The sequence below is a fragment of the Protopterus annectens genome, chromosome 1.part2 (genome assembly GCF_019279795.1).
Source record: "Protopterus annectens isolate FY-2018-M chromosome 1.part2, PAN1.0, whole genome shotgun sequence".
Taxonomy (NCBI): Eukaryota; Metazoa; Chordata; order Ceratodontiformes; family Protopteridae; genus Protopterus; species Protopterus annectens.
This window is the reverse complement of record NC_056727.1, coordinates 272,119,006-272,139,450: the sequence shown is the minus strand read 5'-3', so window position 1 is coordinate 272,139,450 and position 20,445 is coordinate 272,119,006. Positions and strand designations below refer to the sequence as shown.

At 35.9% G+C, this 20,445-nt stretch overlaps 1 protein-coding gene across 1 annotated transcript in view; it reads right to left on the bottom strand.

Annotated features, from left to right (window-relative positions):
- Positions 1-2,573: 2,573 nt before the first annotated feature.
- The window catches only part of BFSP1 (beaded filament structural protein 1), a 569,852-nt gene continuing 551,980 nt past the window's right edge, over positions 2,574-20,445 (bottom strand). Inside the window, exons 9-10 of the mRNA XM_044060145.1 lie at positions 9,980-10,065; positions 2,574-3,418 (exon numbers count right to left, since the gene is read on the bottom strand). Of these exons, the coding sequence (XP_043916080.1) occupies positions 2,574-3,418; positions 9,980-10,065 (931 nt within the window). The remainder of the gene's footprint in view (positions 3,419-9,979; positions 10,066-20,445) is intronic.

Here is a 20,445-nt window from a genome sequence, read left to right as displayed (position 1 = left end):
GATACATCAAGGAACATAATAACCAATCAGGTTCCAATTGTGAATCAGAAACAATCTGTAGGAATTTGGTTGTATCCTGAATCCTGGATCTGATGAGTGAGAGCAAAGGTTTTAAATATTTGGTCAAATACTGAGACAGAGGTTCAGTTAATGAACCACGACCAGACACAATAGGCCTCCCTGGTGGATTGCCAAATTTTTATGTACTTTAGGCAAAAAGTAAATATACGGTAGGGCAGGATCAGAGGTAGTCAACTGTTGTCTGATAAACTGGGAAATAATGCCTTCCTCTTTAGCTTAAGATAAAAAATCATCAGTTTGTTTTTTGTAGGAGGCAGTAGGATCAAAAGATAAAACAATATAATAACAAACATTGGATAACTGTCTCAGTGCTTCCCTATTATATTTGGCCCAATCCTGTACAACCACTGCTCCACCTTTATCAGCAGCCAAAATTACCAATTCATGATTGGAAACCAACTCTTGGATACAATCAGATTCAATCTTTGAGACATTATTATGACCTACTTGATGTTCCCTAACATCAAAGTGTATGTCCCTGAAGACACTTCTTTGGAAAAGCAGCACATTAGGGTTAATAGATGGCAAAAAAGTGGATTTGTGATAGCGAAATTCATCATGTGAACTAGTAGTAGTCTTATCCTGAAAGAAAAGTGTTAAATTTAAAAGCCTGCAAAAAGAAAGAATATCATTAGCAAAATTATCCTCTGGAACAAAAAAACAGAATAAAAGAAAGTTCTTTATTAAGTATTTCAATATGCATTGATGATAAAGTATGAGCAGAAATGTTAAGCACATTACAGTTGTTTACTTCTGGGCAAACATGAGCAGCAGGTACATGTACTCCATTTGTGTTTTCTCCCCCCCTCCTTTGTGTATGCCTAAAGGGGTAATGTTGTTTCTTTTAGCTGTGGGGGAATCTGTGGTGCCCTGCACATCAGATTCTACAGCAGAGGAAGAATCCTCGACTGATGTCATACTGTAGCCCTGATTGCTTTAAAATAGAACGTAGCCTCTTCATCCTGGACACCGATGAGGTGAACTCTGAAACCTAACATGTTTGGCATATGTCTTGGAAAAAGGATCCCCACTTGAATAGTCAGTTAAATCCCTCATAAACTTATGTTTTTTCTTGTCATTGAGTTGTGTTTCATGTTTCAGCAGCCGTAATACTGGTATGGTTTACATCTCTGTTTTTGTTAATTGCCAGTCTGATTGGGTTATTTACCTAGTTACATGTAGCTGTTCTGCATTTTACGTGGGGCAGACATCTAGGCCTGTTAAGTTCAGGATTGCAGAACATTAATCTGATATTAGGCACCAACGAGCCAACAATGCTTTATATAAACATACACTGAAACATTCTAATGCTAATTTTAGGTTTACTATTATTGATAAAATTCAAGGCAATAGAACAAGGGTTTCTGGTTGGCATGACATGCTTAATAAGTTGGAGAAAAGATGGATTATTAATTTGGGTGGCTTGTTTCCCCCGGTCTGAATGAGGATCTGTAGTTTTCCCAATTGGTTCTAATGATGATTGGCATGAGTTTCCTTTATAAGGCAGGACGTTTTTTGGTTTCTTTTTTCACTGATGAAGGCTTGATATTAGAGCCAAAACCAGTTTGGATTGTGGATTGTTGACTTTATGCCCTTTTATGTGCTTTATGGCATAATAAAGGGATATATTTTTTGTTAGTACACCACTGTCTGCTGGTCATCGTTTTTTTTTTCATTTTTCTTTTTGCATCTAATGATATCCCTTTTCTTATTCCCTATAAGTGGTCAATTAAAAAAAAAAAATAAATATATATATATATATATATATATATATATATATATATATATATATGTGTGTGTGTGTGTGTGTGTGTGTGTGTGTGTGTGTGTGTGTATGAGTGTTTCCTCCTTTCTTTAGTTCCAGACTCTAGAACACTAGGTGAGGAAATTACTATAATTATGCAACCAGCATAATAAAGTTTCTGAGAAGCAGGTAAATACCACATGACATGTTTCTACCACCATAATTTAAAATGTTGACAGTAAGTTTATCCACACATTACAATATCCCATTGCCTAACAGCTAAATATATCCTCTACTATATCACACTTGTTTTTACCCTGATTATATATCCACTAAGAAGCTTAAACTAAGTTATGAATGCATACTGATTGTCTTGTTACTTCTTACACAGAACATATACTTCAAATAAGGCAAATAACTATGCATTACACACCTATCGCAGAAAATTCCACTGTGATGCTTGAATGTATTATTGTTTTATGAGGAAAAGTTTGTCTGTCTTCTGTGTTTTTAATTCACTTATTAGCACCATGATGAAAGCTCTAAAGATACTGCCTTAGAACATCTAGTTCTTGAAAATTAGAGTAAAAAATGTTTACTTGTGATGACTAAATTATTTTGCACAATAATAATAATAATAATAATAATAATAATAATAATAATAATAATAATAATAAATGCATAATAAATGTTTCACAAATGAAAACAAGTTCAAATAGCTCTTTGTATTGGATTAGCCATCTGTGAATTATGCAGTTTTCCCCCCATGCTTCTTTTTCCTTGTTTTTTCAATCACAGTTTCTACAATCATAGCTGTTTCTTCATAAGCCCTGTTTTTGTGCTCTGAAACATGCTCGATTGACTCTACAACTTCAACCTTTTCATAACTCTTAGATTTGAAAGAATCCTCTTGATTTTTACCTTGACAACATTCATGGGAGTTTGTTTCATGAGGATGGTTGACATTGTCATTTTTATCTGCATCTGTTTTGCCTTTATCTCTATTTTCATCTATGCCCTCATGCTCTGTAAGAACGTCAGAACTATCACCTGCATGACCTGGTTTTGATACTTCATTACCTTTACCTGTGAAAGGCTCAGGCAGTGGAATTGTTGGTTGGCTATTACCTTCATCAGTCGGCATACCATTTAGGATATTAACAATGACCTGACTACCAGCAGGAGAGGATGAAATGAAGAATGGGTCCACATAACTTGCTTCTCCTGTCACAAGTACATAGCGACCTTTGGTAAAGATATTCACTATTGGCTCTGGCTTCTTGTGTCTTCTCATTCGCTCCTTTACAACGCTGCACAATGTGTCAAAAACTTTACTTATCTGTGTGCCATCGGGAACATCTTCTGATGCTTCATTACATGGATGCATTTCCTCTTCTGCTTCTGCTCTTTCAACAACTTCTTCTGCTTGTAACTTACTCTGACCCTCATCATCTTCTTCAATTTCAGCATTGCCCTCATTATCATCAACTGACTTTTCTTTGGTCACAATCACCATCATCTTTGATAATTTCTTTGGATTGCTTTTTTGTCTTTGCTTTGCTGATGTAATGTCTTGGATAGCCAGAGTAATGTCTAAACAAATGAGAACAATGTACACATCAGTAACAAAGATATACGAAAGTCATTATTCTGATGACATATTTTACATTAATAATTTGCAATCTGGGTGTACATAAGAAGATCTTTCTGTGAATAAAACGTTACTAATAAATAAATTCTTACCTGGATAGTTATACTCATGCCTCATCTGCAAAATGGAAGCTTTTTGAGGAGAAGAGTCAGCAGAACAGTATTTAAAAAAAGTGAGACTTTAAGACTGAAAGGATTGAAAAAAACATTTTTGTTGTCTATTCTGAACTGACCTCAGGAATGGTTATTTAAAACAGCAGCTGTGTACAGTACTTTAAAAGGCTAAATACCTCCAACAACCAAATATTACCAGTAGTACCTGCACGCTGGTAATGGCTTCAGTTTGTTCTTATCTTACTTCCACTAGAATGCTTCATAAAATCTTTTTTGTTACTATAGGCATCCGTACTGTGTAAAGAACTCCAGTGTTTCTTATAAGATAAAGATTATTCTGTAAAAAGGTAACCTGTATTTGGGGGGAGGGGGTATTTACATTCATTCCTTATGTTTACACTATACCCATACCATCAGAAGAATGTTATGCGAGGTATTGGCTAGCATTTATGTAGAGCAATAAAGTATTCTGAGTAGATAAAATCAAGGTATGTCTTCACATGTGAAGGCATTTATTTACATTGTGGTTCCTTTATTGCATTGCTTATAATTACTGCAATATTAAAGCAGTCTACTTGTAATATCATTTTTACCAGTAATCCACAACTAGATGTTGGTATCATAGGATTAACCCATGATTGGAGTGGTTGGATCATGAGGGTGAAGCCTGAGTGATCAAACAAAACCATCCATGGATAAATGCTGTGATATCCATATCTAGGAGTAGGTTATTGCTATTATACAATAAAATTATTTAAGAAAAAATGCTTACCTTTCTTAAATAATGTCTTTGTATAATTGTGCTTTAGTATTCTTATGTGTTCTTCATTCTTTGCTGATTACTGCTCATGAATGTGGTTACATACATCCTGGCACTTGCACAGTACATCACTGCGGTGTAATGTAATACAGGACTCAAACTCCATAGAAGCCTGTTGGTTTCTTTTCTATTTATTTATTTTTCTTTATAGTTGGATATTTGCACATGTGATTTACCAGAAAAAACATTTAATGATGAACAAGACGAAAATATAAAGAAAGTTAGGCATGCAATGCAGAAGTGTGTACAGCTGAGAGGAATGATTACAGGCAATGTACTAGATCATACAGCCAGTAACCATACTTCTGAACTGTCCAGATTTTTGCAGAATGTGCTTTATTTTTCTTAGATTTCACACTGTTCCTCATAAAATACATTTAAAGATGGTAGTGAGCAGATGTGAATGGGAAGTCCAGCCTCTCAGCAATACTTCTGGGGTTGAATTTCTTTTTATTTGTGTATGCTCAATTTACAATGAGCACACTGATTAGGCTGTACAATCAGTGTGTCCAATTTGGAATACTATTAAGCCTTTGTTGTTTAATTCGTAATATACCTTTGCAGAGAGTATCTGCTTGCTGTGTCTGTATCTGTTACTATAGCATTGCTATAGCAGAGGTAGCTTGGTAGAACCTATATTTGCTACTTCTATTTACATATTTTTCCCCGAGATGTCATGTTGGCAGTTGCAGTTTTAACAATAATTAAGGCATTGCCACTAATAAACAAAGCAAGACAAAAAATGAATCTTCCTGCAAAAGAAAAACTACCAAACAAATATGAAGCATTATCAAACAACATTGTGTATGGCATGAGGATGATTCCAAACCTCAAGAATATCCCTCTTAAGTTTTCCTGCACAACAGGTATCACACTCTTTTTAAAGCCAGTTTTAAAGACTTTACTTTACTGACTTTGAATGCAACTATCTTAGCTGCATATCCTGGTAAGTTATTTCAATTTTCAGTAATCTGAATCTTGCATAATGTTATGCTGCAGTATTCATATTTGTCAGCCTTGTTGCTGAAAAAGTACTCACTGTTGCACAAGCTTTTGTGCTTGGTATGTTCATAGGTTCATAGGTGTGTACTAGCCTAATGGCCCTGGAGCCTTTACAAGCCTAGCCCAAAAAAATTGCTCAGGCACCATGCCACCCAATGTTAGTTCACAGTGACCATATCCAATAGGGCAACTGGAATAATCCCTGGAGTGAACTTTCTGTTACCCATCCATTCATCAACATTTCTCTTGAAGAGGGCCAGTGAGGTGCTCTTCTTGTTCCAGAGTATGGGCAGTCTTTGGGAAATGAACCTGTCACACCAGCATGATCTATTAATTGTGGTAATGAGGTTGCGATCTCTGGAGCATGTGGAGCGGGGGTATTGGGATTTCTTTAGTTGTAACATTTCAAGTAGGGCTACGTCAGACATGGCTTTGTAAGTCAAGCAGAGATCACCTCTAAGTTGATGATAAGAGACTGAGAAGAGCTGAAGTTTCTTGAGTGTGTCCATGTAGGACATGTGTTTAAGGCCTAGGATCCTTTTTGTGAGGTACTTTTGTGACCTCTCCAGCTGTTGTAGGTGTCTGGTCAGGTACATGCCGAACAGGGCATTATATTCGATGACTGGTCTAATGAGGGATGAGTAGAGAGGGATGATGATCTCTTTCTTACTGGCTGCAAATCCTTTGGTTATAAGATGTGCAACGTGGAATATTTTTATGACCACAGTGTCAATGTGGTGGTTGAAGATGAGGTGGATGTCGATCTGGGTGCCCAGATCTCTTATGGCCCTTTTATTGTTCAGTGGGCTCCTATCAACAAGGTAATTTGTGGGACCTGAGTTTTTTCCAAAGGGGATGATAATCCATTTTTTGACATTAAGCTTCATGCCATGGTTCTGACAACAGTCTCTGGTCTCAGAGAGGCCCTTTTGTAGGATGTCTGCTTCACTTGGGGAGTTGATAATAACGCCTAACTTGCAGTCATCAGCGAACTTAGTCAGCCAAAGTTCTTCTGAATTGGCCTGGACATCTGAGAAGTAGATGCCAAACAGGAGAGGGTCCAGGACCAAGCCCTGTGGGACTCCACTCATGACTGGTTGACAGTCTGACTTGGAATACACAACTTTCACTATGTGGGTCCTGTCTGTGAGCCAATTTGCAACCCACCTAGTGCTGTAAGGATTGATGCCTAGTTTGGTGAGTTCTTCAATGATACCTGAGTAGGGAATGGTATCAAAGGTATTGCCCAGGTCAAGGTAGGCTGTATACACTGCCTTACCCTCATTCACAGCTTTGGTGACTGCCTCAAAGAAGTCAACCAGGTTCAACAGCCAGGATCTCCACTTGACAAAGCAAAACTGTGTGGGGTCAAGTGATTGGAGATTGTCTATATCTCTGTTAAGCAAGTCCATGATGATGCGCTCCAAAGCTTTGTATACCAGACTCGTCAGGCTAGTGGAGCGATAGTTCCCAGGGTCTGTAGTTGTTCCACCTTTATGAAGCAGGATGACTGTAGCAGTGCACCATTTGTTAAGGACATAGCCTGAGGTAAAGCTGTGATTGAACAGGGCACACAGATGTAGTGTCAATTCATTTTGTAGCTCATATAGGATGCAGCCAGGGATATTATCAAGTCCCATGGACACTGTATTCTTGGCTTTGGGCAATGCAGCTTTTACCTGTGCTGCAGAAATGGTGGGTACCAGGCTTTCTTCTGGTATTGTGAGAGGGCCCTGAGGTGGGAGAGAGAGTTAAAGTTGGCACTGAATCTGTCAGCCAGTGTGTTGGCCATATCTGTTGGCTCAGTATAGGAGCTGCCATTGTGCAATAACTCAGAGCAAATCTGGGTATTGCCCTTTAGGTTTTTGATATAGCTATAGAAGGCTTCATGGTTGTTTTCATGTCAGCCACAGTTCTGCCTTCATAGCTGGCTTTAGAGGATTTGATAAGGGATCTCAGCTTTTTGTTGAGACTGATTAAGGGAGGTTTTCCAGTCTTGTGACTTCATTTTTTCTGCAACAATTTCTTCCTTCTGTTGTAGAGTTTGTTGATGGCTGGGGACCATCAGATTGGCTTCCTTTTTTTGGAGGAGAGCGTCTTAGTTCTATTTGGTATGACAAGGTCCATGCATTTGTATATGATTTGGCAGTCATGCAACTATTTTCCATTAGCATGGGTGCTGAGAAGTTAGCCACATCTGTTTTTAGGAGCTCAAGGTTGGCTTTAGAGAAGTTTTTCAGGGTGGTCACCTTAGCAGGGGGTGTAGGTGAGATGGAGATTTCCATGGTGTTCAGTTTGTGGTCAGATTTAGCCAGGGAGGAATTGACTATAGGTGTGGAGCAACAGTCTCCCATGTCAGTGATAACCAGGTCAAGGATGTTGCTTCCTCTAGTGGGGGATAGAATAAGCTGGTCCAGGACATTGGAACTGATAAATTCCAGAAAATGTCAGGCCTGTACATTGGTACTCGAATAGTTTTCCCAGTTGATGGAAGGGTAGTTGAAGTCACCCTGTATGAGAGTATTGGGTTGGAACTTGACAGATTCCAGAATATTTAGGAACTTGGAGTGAGAGTCTAAGGACATGTCTGGGGTTCTGTAGCAGGCTATGACTTGTATCACCATCTTACCCAGTGTTAGTTGTACCTGAAGTATCTCAGATGCATTGTGCTTGGCTATCAGTCAAGATGTGTGCATATCCTTTAAGAATATGGAGACACCACCACATTTTGAGCTTCTGGACGTATTCTGGGACCAAAAGGTATGAAATGAGTTGTAGCCTGAGAGCACAGGGGTGCTTTCTGCCTCATAAAACCAGGTCTCCATTAGAGCACAGATATCAACATTCTCCATTTTGAGGAGAGCTTTGAGTGAGTGCATCTTGAGATTTAGACTTCTAACACTGAGCAGCATGACCCTCAGACTGCATTTGTTTGTAGCTGTTATGGTGGAATTTTGGTCTCTGGAACACTGCCTAAAAAAGGCACTATAGTTTTGGCAAGAGCCTTAGCCAGTACCCAGAATCACACGGGTGACAGATGCAGGCCATCTCTGGCAAAGCATCAAGGTCTGTCGATCATGTCATCCCAGGCAGACAGATACTGGATTCGTTTAGAATGACACCAGAAACTAAGCCAATTGTTGAAGTCAATCATTTTCTGCTCATACTGTGGTATCATTCTGGGTGGTGATAGAGTACCGCTCAGGGCTAGGGTCATACCTGCCTGGGCCACATAATCCATCTGTTCCATCACTTCTCTTTTCATGTAGTCCAGAGAGGTACATCTCAGGTCATTCATGCTCACATGGACAATGACTGAGTCATATTTCTTCATTTATTTATTTTTTCATACTTTACAATTGTTACAGACCGTAGCTGAAAAAACAGTCAACTTATTTTGTAAATAAATACATACATGAATAATCTTTATTGAATTATCTCCTGATTAACGGAATTCCCACTCAACAACTAAACAGTAGCTCATCTTTATGAATGAAATACTGGAGTGAATGGACTGATTTCCTCTATTTTCAGCAAAGGCAAGCCTTTTACATGTTGCAGGCAGAGTGTATATATGCGTGCGTGTGTGTGTGTGTGTGTGTGTGTGTGTGTGTGTGTGTGTGTGTGTGTGTGTGTGTGTGTGTGTGTGTGTGTGTGTGTGTGTGTGTGTGTGTGTGTGTGTGTGTGTGTGCGTGTGTGTGTGTGTGTGTGTGTGTGTGTGGGCGCATACGTGCATGCATGCTCACTCGTGTATGTGTTTCTGTCTGCATGCTTCTGTTATTTTTAACAGACTGTTAATGCTTTGTCGTGGGTGAGGGCCTTGCTTACTCATGACCTTGCAACTGATCAATAAATCTTATTCAGACATTAGAATGCTATTTTATCTTATCATGAGACTTGGCATAGTTTATACAAATAGTAACTAATACCTCACTTGCTTAGTAAAGCCCTAATTATGGACCAGATGTCCAGGATCTGTTAAAAACTTAGGTGTCTGATGGAAATGGCAGAGAGGATGGCCATGTCCATCCTGGGTGGTGGGTGAGTTCTGTATTGGCAGAGCTCACATTGAGCCCTTCTGGAAACTAGGGCTCAGAGTGATCACAGGCCTGGGTGTGTGGGAATGTACTGGGCATATGGCTACTACAGGTCCTAGTCAGCCATGTCTTCCTTGGCCACACCTGATTTCCTGCAGCAGCCAAAGGCATAGTATTATCAGTGTGCTGGGAACAGGGTTTACAAAAAGTCTTGGTATACCAACCAGTACATGTTATGTTGCTAGCTCTCCCTCCTGTCGATGTCTGTTTCCCAGACAGCCAGTGTGGCAATACTGATGTCAACAGAGAGTTCCCAGGTCCCTTCCCTTCCCCAAGGAGGGAAGAGGGGAGAAGGTTTGATCCATGGGAGGAAGAGCTAACCAGCTATGGTCATACTGACAGAGACTCTAAATTCTTCCAGAAAATCTGGTATTTCTGTCTTGGCATCCAATGCATTTTAGAAACATTTAAAATGTAGTATATAAGAGTATGCATGTTAAACAATTAAAGAAATATTTCTATTTTAAATACCTTTTGTTCTTGTCACAGGAGGATGGCTGTAGGAAATACTCTGTGTGAAGATGGTAACAGGGACTCCAGCTATTGCAGAATTCAGTCTTTTATGAAACAACAAAATAGAAATATATTGTAAAAAGGAGAAGATGCAAAATAGCAAAACAATGTAATCCATACATATAGTGATGTTCTCAGACATTAGTGTCAGCATTTATCTACATATTGTTGTTCATTTTTGCTGTACTGATATGAGAATTATGCCCATTTATCTTGTCTTTAGGTATGAACTAGAAGAGCTGAATACAACTATGACCTATGATCTCAGGAAACAGTCACCACTGTTGAATATAAAATAAATAATTTTAAAAAAAGAACATGTTTACCTCTCAATGTGTCATGTGCTGTATAGCAAATAATCTATAGCAAACACAATATGTATTTGAAACATGATTCAAAATGTTTCTGTACTGTGTCTTCTTGGTAGTGGTGGTATTTGAAACAAAAAAAAAAACATGGTAAGTGTATGATAATATTGAGATCAATGATAAAATTCAAGAAGTTGGTGAGAGTCAAATAAGACAACAAAAGAAGAAATCACAAAGCTGTGATTATTTAAATGAATAAATACCTGCATCAACACTGACCTGTAATAATAAGTGAATTGTCAGCACACTAACTTCAGTCTGATCGATGTTGCTAATTGTATTTCCTAAGAGATTGAACTCGGGCAGCTGCACACCCCCCACACACATTTTTCCTTGTCCTACTGTTCAGATAGTTAACTTCTCTCAGTAACATTGTGTACTCTCTTTAAAATTACACTCTTCAAGATCTCAGTAAGAAAAATACCTTCACTAAACCTGGATCTGTTAGTACTTCTTTACTTCTCATCCTAAAATAAAAATGACATTAAATTTTTATCCACTCTTCAAGCAACTACTAACAATTCAGTGTCATAATATTTATGTAAGTATTTGTATACACACTCTCTATATATCTGCTGTTGAGTACTTATACAGCAGATATAAAAAGTGTACATACTCCTGTTAAAATGTCAGGTTTTTGTGACATAAAAAATTGAGGCCACAATAAATCATTTCTAAACTTTTCCCACCTTTAATATGACCTATAACCTATACAATTCGATTGAAAAACAAACAAATCTGTTGGGGGAAACTATAAAAAATAAAAAACATACAGTAAGCTGGTTGCATAAGTGTGCACTCCCTTAAACTAATACTTTGTTGAAACATTTTTTGATTTAATTACATCATTCAGTCTTCTTGGGTAGGAGTCTACCAGCATGGTACATCTTGACCTGGCAATATTTGCCCACTCTTCCTTGTAAAAGTCCTCCAAATCTGTCAGACTGCAAGGGCATCTGTTGTGCACAGCCATCTTCAGGTCACCCCACAGATTTTCTATTGGATTTATGTCTGGGCTCTGGCTGGGCCATTCCAAAACTTTAATTTTATTCTGGTGAAGCCATCCTTTTGTTAATTTAGATATATACTTGGGGTCATTGTCATGTTGAAAGGTGAAATTCCTCTTTCTCTTCAGCTTTCTAGCAGATGCCTGAAGGTTTTAGGCCAAAAGTAACTGGTACTTGGAACTGTTCAGAATTCCCTCCACCATGACTAAAGCCCCAGTTACAGCTGAAGAAAAGCAACTCCAAAGCGTGCTACTGCCACCACCATGCTTCATCATGGGGGTGGTGTTCTTTTGGTGATGGGAAGTGTTGTTTTTGTACCACATGTACCTTTTGAAATTGTGGCCAAAAATTTCAAACTTGGTCTCATCAGACTATAACACATTTTCCCACATGCTTTTGGGAGACTTGATGTATTGTTTTGCAAATTTTAGCCGGGCCTAGATGTCTTTCTGTGTAAGAAAAGGCTTCTGTCTTGCAACCCTACCCCATAATCCAGACATATGGAGAAAACAGGAGATTGTTGTCACATGTAGTCCACAACCAGTACTTGCCAGAAATTCCTGCAGCTCCTTCAGTGTTACTGTAGGTCTCTTGGCAGCTTCCCTGACCAGTTTTTGTTTTGTCTTTTCATCAATTTTTGAAGGATGTCCACTTCTTTGCAATGCCACTGTTGTAACATATTTTCTCCACTTTTTGATGACTGTTTTCACTGTGTTCCATAGTATATCCAATGCTGTGGATTTTTTTATACCCTTCTTTGGACTGATACCTTTCAACAATGAGATCCCTTTGATGCTTTGTAAGATATCTGCACACCATGGCTTTTGCTGTAGCAAGCAACTGAGTAAATGTCAGGAAAATCCTACTAGGACAGCTGAACTTTATTTGGGGTTAATTAGAGTCTCTTAATTGCTGGCAGGTGTGTACCCAAGAAGACTGAATGCTGTAATTGAATCAAAAGGTGCGCCAATAAAGTATTAGTTTAAGGGTGTGCACACATATGCAACCAGCTTGCTGTAGGTTTTTTATATTTTTCCCCTAACAGATTTGTCTGTTTTTCAATTGAATTGTACAGGTTTTACTGTAGGTCACATTAAAAGTGGGAAAAGTTTTGAAATGATTTATTGTGGTCTCATTTTTTTATATCACAAAAACTTGGAATTTTAACAGAGGTGTATACACCTTTTATATCCACTGTACATGTTTGGGATTCCACAATATATACCATTTATACTGTAAGTGTCAATATGCCTCTGCTATAATTTCCAGTGAATGCAATACTTTACCACTCTCTCTTTATTATTGCATTTATTCATTTATCCTTTGTTGACCAGTCTAGTCCTAGTAAGCTAATAGCTTCTTTTCAGGGGTAATCCAATGTTGTATTTAAATCACTATGGGACATCTAGCCATTTGGCTAAGGCATCAGAGAATTTCCCCTACTTATTAACATATGGGGACACTACTGATGGTGGTATGCCCTACTTCCTGTTTCTTTTCCAGGCATGTAGGCAGCCCAAAGAAACAAGGGGAAGTATGGTGATTGCAAACAACCAAAATCTAAGTATGCAGAAGGAGAAAGCAAGCATTAAGATGGCTGAGTCTTTATGAAAGGCAGATAAACTAAGTGGAAGCAATGGATAATTTGTTGATATCAGAGGATAATGGAGCATTAAATAAAATCATTGGAGCAGTTCCATATTCAGAATTCTTATTTCAGGAAAAAGCTATTTGAGGGAGAAAAAGAGAGTCAGCAGTAATGTATTATTACAACCCTTCAACCCGGAGGGTTGCAGGATATTTATTTAAAAGAAATGATCAACCAAAGTGAACTGAAGAGTGATCTGGAGGTGTTATGGGGTGAAATAATGGAGAAAGTACAAGAAGAGGTTGTAAACACACAAAACAAATGAAATTAAGTGCACAGACAGTAAAAAAGGGAGAAAGAAGAAGTAGTGAAGAGATGAAGGAAATGAAGAAGAAATATGTAGTAAGAATAAGTAAGAAAGAAACAGGACTGGACAGGTATAAGTATGGGACACTATAGTTACCTCACTGGGTGTTTCACCCAAGGAAGTAACAGCTTTTATTCTTATCAACAAAGAAACTTACTGTGATATACTTTTTGAATCAGGACAGTGTATGGAAAATTTCTTAGAAAAATATGATAAAAAGAACCGTAGTCCTTAGACTGAGTATGTAGTACAGCCATTTCATAAAGAGACAAAAAAGAGTTATGATACAATGTAGAAAGGAAGTTGAAAAAGAATAACAGAAAGAACATTTAAAAACAATATGCAAAGATGTGATGGATAAAACAAAAATATATGAAGAAAGAGGTTTATGCGCTGGGGATGGGAATGTGGGATTATTTTGAAAATGCAACATGATAATGTTGTGTATATTCCTATTGGGTGTGAATGGTAATAGAGGATTTGTTAAATACAGAGGGCAACCTAAAACATGCTTTTTTGTGGAAAAGATACTTGATTAGTGAATGTGATAAACAAAAATGTTTTAGTTGTGGTAAAGCAGGGCATGAAGCAAAAAAAATTATATGAAATGCAAAAAATGGGGAAAAACTGGGCATATATGGGTAGATTTTAAAGAAAAATGTAGAAATTGTAAAAAAGGAAGGTATACAAGATTCAGTGAATGATAAAAATATTGAAAAGGAACAAGAAAAACAGGAAAAAGAAAGATATAATAATAGAGACAAAACATGGGGAAAGAGAAGGGGAAGAAGAGGTGCTCAGTATGAGTGAGGAAGAAGATGTAAACTGCATACCTCTCAACCTCTTAGCAAAAAAAATCTAGACAAAGCCTAACTGAATGGGGGGATAAAGACCCAAAAATAGGTACACATTTTAAATATTGCTCTTATAAACTTAGAAAGTTGCTAGACTAACAGGATTTATCTTAGCATGCATTTTCCTGAAGGATATGAAGTCTGAAACACAAATGTATATCATTATTTAGTGACCTCAGTCCTCATATCATCCCAGTGATTTGTCAGAAACAGTTTTATGAGGAGCAGATCAAAAATATGAGGCAAAAATCTGGATATTCTGTGAAAGTCTGGACAATTGAGAGGTATGGTAAATTGGCAAGTAGTTAGAGGAAATACAAATTCCATAGGGAAAACAGTAAAAGAGAGGAAAAGAAAATTTAAAAATGTAATTGTGAAAGAGAATAAAAAAGGTAAAGGGCAAGATAGGAACAATATCAATGTCATTTAAAAGATGAAGATTTTAGCTTTAAATGTGAATAGTATTAATAGTATCAGAAAAAGAACAGGTATTTTAAAATGGTGTGCATTGATGGGCATGCATATTATCATATTTGAAAATACTAGAATTCTGACAGAAGAAGAAAGATTGCAAACTGAAGTTCTATGGGGTAGAATGATTATTTGGAACATGGGAAAAGACACATGCTCAGGTATAGGCATATTATGTAAAGAAAATATCAAAATCTTAGACTTTATGATAGTCAAATTAAGAAAAATAAGACTATTACACCTAAGATGGAAAACAAAGTTTTAAAAAATCATTGCATTATATGCATATGTTACAAAGAAAGAAAGAGAAATAATCTTTAAAAATGTAAATTATATAGGTGTTAATGTGGATAAAATATTAATGGGAGATTTTAATTGCAATTTAAGAATTGGAAAGAAAAATACCAATGATGTTAAAATGATACATGAAATAATGAAAAGTGGAAAGTTATACATATGGGGTAACAAACATTAGACTTATAGAATTGGAGACATTAAAATGGAAAATTACTATTTCATAGTATCAGATAGCTTAAAAACATTACAAAAAGGGAAAAAAACACAGGATTTTCAGATCATATGGCTATATAGATAGAAGTATATGAAAAAGTAGGGTATTTAAACATAGCGAAATATGTTAAAAGGCTTAATGAAAAAGACAAAGATGATAGAAAAAGAAATATATAAATTATGGAAAGATTATGGGAACTGGACAAGTTGGTGGATACATTTTAAAGACAAATACAAAAAGTGCTTCTTGAAATGTTAAGATGAAAAGAGAAGAATATAGAAATTAAGATATAAACAACTGAGTCAAGAAGTGGTTAAGGAAATAATAAGAGATAAGAGAATCTTCTTTGGAAAAGAAAAATAAATATTTGGTATAAACCAAGAAAAGATTATAGTTACGAACAAATATAGTGTTTACAAGGAATGAATAAAGAAGTAGCACCTAATGTGAATAAATTAGTAAAAGTGAATAAAAAATAACAAGAGAATAAAGAATAATGAAGAAGAGAAAATAATAACACAAGGCAGAATATTTGAGGTGATTAAAAAGCATATCGAACAGAATTTTTTAAAAAGAAATTGAAAATAAAGCAGAAATGGATAGTTAAAAAACTTAGTGAAGAAGATAATGAGCATCTAGAAAAATATAAACGTGAAAGAGCTAAATGAAACATTAAAAGATTTTAACATGGATACAACTATTGGATTGGATGGTATTGGATATCATGTGTACAATGATATGGAAAAGTGGCAAAAAAGTCCTTTATTGGAGGTTCTAAATGAATGTTTAAGGAAAGGTGTAGTATATAAAAATGCATGTATGGGAGTCATGAAATTTATATGAAAGAAAAGGAGATAAAGATGATATAAAAATGGAGACCGGTATTATTGAAAAATAAATATTATGATATTTTTGAGAATCATAACTAAAAGACTAACAAATAAAGTAGATGAGTTGCTTGAGCAAACAGTCTTTGGTAGAAAAGGGAAAGGAAGTCAAGAATTACTATGGAAAGTAAAAGAAGTAACAGATGATATTGTAAACAAAGAGGTAGAAGCAAAGGTTATAGTAGGAGATCTAAGTAAGTTATTTGATAAAATGCAATATGAAGCTTTATGGGATATACTAGGGGCTTGTAACATAAGTGATAGAATAGTTAAAGTAATTAAGTCTGTATATGAAAAAATAATATAAGAATAAGTTTAAATGGATGGCTAAGTGAAGACATCAAAATAAGATGTGGAGTAAAACAAGGATGCTCAGAAAGCAGTATCATATTTACTTCAGTTATGGATGCAATTGTTAATAAAACCAATAGAACATTAAATACAGCAGTATATAAAATAATGGATGAAATACAATTACCAATAATACCTACATATGCAGATTATATAGTATTAATTCCAAAAAATAAATAAGGGTGGACAAGACAATTAAAAAGGCAATGAAAGAGTTGAAGATGATTGGCTTATATATAAATAAGGATAAAAGTAAAGGTTTTGAATTCACAGGAATTATAGGAGATATACAATTTAATAGAGATATTACAGCTATATTAGGAATAGTATCTGGAAAAACTGAATATATTAAAAAAAATGGGAGAAAATTATTCAGGAGATAAGAGACATGTGCATATTTTGGAAGTCATATAAGCTATCATCCAAGAAAAAAATATATTTGATAAAGTCTATTTTACTAGGTAATTTATCATATGTAGCAACTGCATATATGATACCAACTAATTATGAAAAAGATAATGTCTACAATATTTTCATTCATATAGGGATCTAGACTGAATCCAGTGAGAAGGGGAATTCTGTATGTAAAGGAAGAAGGATGAGGATTGGGGTTAATAAACCCAATTGTTCATGCTGCTTCATTAAACCTGTACACAGCCTTAAGTTATAAGAAAAGAAAGTAAGAATTTGACAGAATGCATTTTGCATGATAAATGTATTGGGGAAAATGGAAATAGGGAAAAGAACAAAAAATATATATGAACAAGGATATAAAGGAATATCAAAATAAACTCTTCTTAGGGAAGTTAAAAGTGAATATAGTTGAAAAGATAGAAAAGAATGGTATTTAAACATTATGAAAGAACAATATTTTATATTTCCTTGGAAACATTTAGAGATGAAAAATAAGAAAATATTAATTTGTTGTAAAAAAATACGAATTCCAAGATTTTATGTGGTGATTATCAATAGGTAAACTACTTGTAAAGGCTAACTTGCCCTATAAAAGAAAACAAGAAAGGAAATGTTTTAATTGTGGAGAACCTGAATCAACTGAACATTTTTTTAAAATGGGCTTTTATCACTTAATCAATGGTTGTGACAAGATATAATGCAACCATTGTGTTAAAAAGGGCATACTGCAAGATGGTCTGAGGTTGAATGCAAGTTGTGTAAAAAAGGAACCCTGTTAAATGGATTGTCAATAAAAACAGTAAACAATGAAAAAGAAGGAGAAATGGAAGAAAGCATATATCAGGAACAACAACAAGAGGCTGGGTGATAGGGTGCACTAGGTGAAGACAAAATGTAGATAAAAACATATGGAGGGGTAAAAGGCTGACATAAACTGCATGCAGGAAGAGAGGTCAGGAGAAGGCACTGACACTAGTATTTTTTGAAGTTATAGTCAGTGAAAAATCTGATTCTGAGGATCAAGAATTATTTGTACATAAACCCAGGAAAAATATTCAGTATGGGAAAGAGTAAAAAAAAATGAAAATTTAAAAATATTTCCTCTAAACTTAAAAAGAAGGTAAAACAATAATTTTAGAGTACTTCCAGTAAATGTCAACAGTATTATTAATACTGTACGAAGGATACTGATACTGGAATTGTGTGCTAAATGTGATGTGGATGTTCTTTTGTCAGAGGATGTAAGACTACTAACAAGTGAAGAAAGACTGCAATACAGAAAAATTGTGGGGTGGAAATATAATATGAAACTTGTGAAGTGAAAGTAATTCTGGACAGGCTGTGTAGGGTAAGAAACAAACAAGTGAAAAGACTAGATGTAACATTGGTAACAACAAAAAAGCTAACTTTTGAGGATGTGAAGTAGAGAAAACATGTTCAGAGAATTATAGCATTATATACATATATAACTAAAGATTCAGGGCATTATTTATAGTCCAAGGCTTTGCATCTTCATAGCAGTGATCCACAAAGAGAGGCACTACAAGGTTATGCAAATAATAGAGTCTTAAGATGACTATGTTAATGTAGGCGACCCAGAAGTTGTACACCCAGGAGTGGTTCTTTTTATCCCAGTGACAGGATGATGCAAAAAAGATAGAAAAAGTGAAGTATGTAAAAATTTATAAAATGTGCTAGAAAATTTAGAGAGCAACACAAGAGTATTATTATATGGAAAGATATATAAAAGAAATCGAGAAAACATAAGGCATTGCTGTTTAGGCAGAGATATTATTGACAAAGGAGGAGGAGGCATCTGCATATTTGGGTAGAATAGTAAAGAGTAAATTAGTATAATGAGAAAAAATGAAAAATGCAAAAGGAGCAGTAAAAAGAAAGCAGGAGCAAATTATAAGTATTGTAATACATCATGTGAAAAATATGTATAAGAGAATAAGGATGGGAAATAAGAAAGAATAGAAAGTTAAAATCTTTCCTGAATAAGTTAAAGAAGAATTTGAAAAATAAATTACTTTTAGTGATTTGGATGAAGTACTTAGGAAAGTAAATGTTGATTCAGTATAATGCTCAGATTGTATCAGGTAAAAAAAGGACAAGAAATTAATGGATTGGCAAAGAGTCTCTTGTAAATGTGCTGGTGTTTTTTTTTTTTTTTTTTTTTTTCCTTACTCAGTTTTGGTTCCTGGCTACTGGTGTGGTTTGTCTGCTGGTGGAATTTTAGTTTTTTATAGAGTGAAAGCATTAGTTAATGTGTGGCTAAGTAAAGAAATATGCATGAACTGTGGTATAACACAAGGATGTTGTATGAGTGGAAAATTGTTTGCACTGATAATGAATGTGGTAGTGAGTGAAGTAGATTTTAAAATGAAAGTCTCTTTGCTCCTTTATCTGTTTAAAAACATTCATTTTGTGGATTTCTGTAGTGTTTACTGTCTAAGGAGTGTAGGCTAATAGCTTTAGTATTAGTCCCCACTCTTCCTCCCTGTTGGTGTCTTGTTGTTATACTTGGTGGCTTTGCAGTTGCCTGCCCCTACTGTAAATTTGATCTGGGACAGTCCTCCCAGTCTAGTGTCATTAGCTCATTCTGCCTAATGCAGACAGAACATCTGAGAAGGACTTCTGTTCCTCTTTCTCCCTTTCAAAAAAAAAAAAAAAAAGAAATTGCCTGAATCTCCTTGCATTCTGACTGTGCTTCTCAAACATTTTGGAAATATAGAGTATATTTTAGAGCATTTATTATAACTGTATTTGCCTTAATATTGCTACAACTCAAGTGCTCTAGGTTGCACTGCATCTGAATTGTGTGTTTTAGCTACTTTTCTGTATATATATATATATATATATATATATATATATATATATATATATATAGACTTCTCTGTATATGTAGACTAGTTACTTATTCTGCTGTATAACTGCCTCAAATCATTTTTCAGTTGCACTTGCCTTCTTGCTTCATTTAAAATGTTTTAAACAGGGGCGGCTCGTGGCATAGGGCTGCCGGACTGCAGCCCCCTCAAAAAGAAAAAAAGAAAGAAAAAGAAATGAAAAATAAAAAAAAATATTTTTTTAAAATTCGCGGACTTCGCGCATAGACCGAGTCCCGGCTTATCGGTCTATGCGCATGCTCAAGGCAGCCCGGCCATTTTTCTTTTTATTTGTGTGTATGGTGCTTGTGCTTTACTGGAGTTTAGTTTGTGTGTGTGTGTGTGTGAAAATGCCCCAGGTGCTTATGGTGGTGTGGTAGGGAATGCCTCAGGCTTGAACCCTGTACCCTGTATGCAGGTGTTAAAGACTTGAGTTCCCTACCCACCACCATTTGTAAAAAAATTTCAGATTTTTACCTCATATTTGATCTGATCTGTTCCTCATAATATCTGTGGTTTGTAAATGTTGCAATGCTTGATATTTGATGGTGTAGTAGTAGCATTGTTGCCTCACAGCTGCAGGTCCTTGGGTTTGATTCTCGGCTGGGGTTCCTTCTTTGTGGGGTCTGTATCTTCTCCCTGTGTTTGTGTGGGTTTGCTTTTGTGCCCTCCCATGTTACAAAGACATGTCTGCATTATTTCTTCCTGGGCCTCCGCT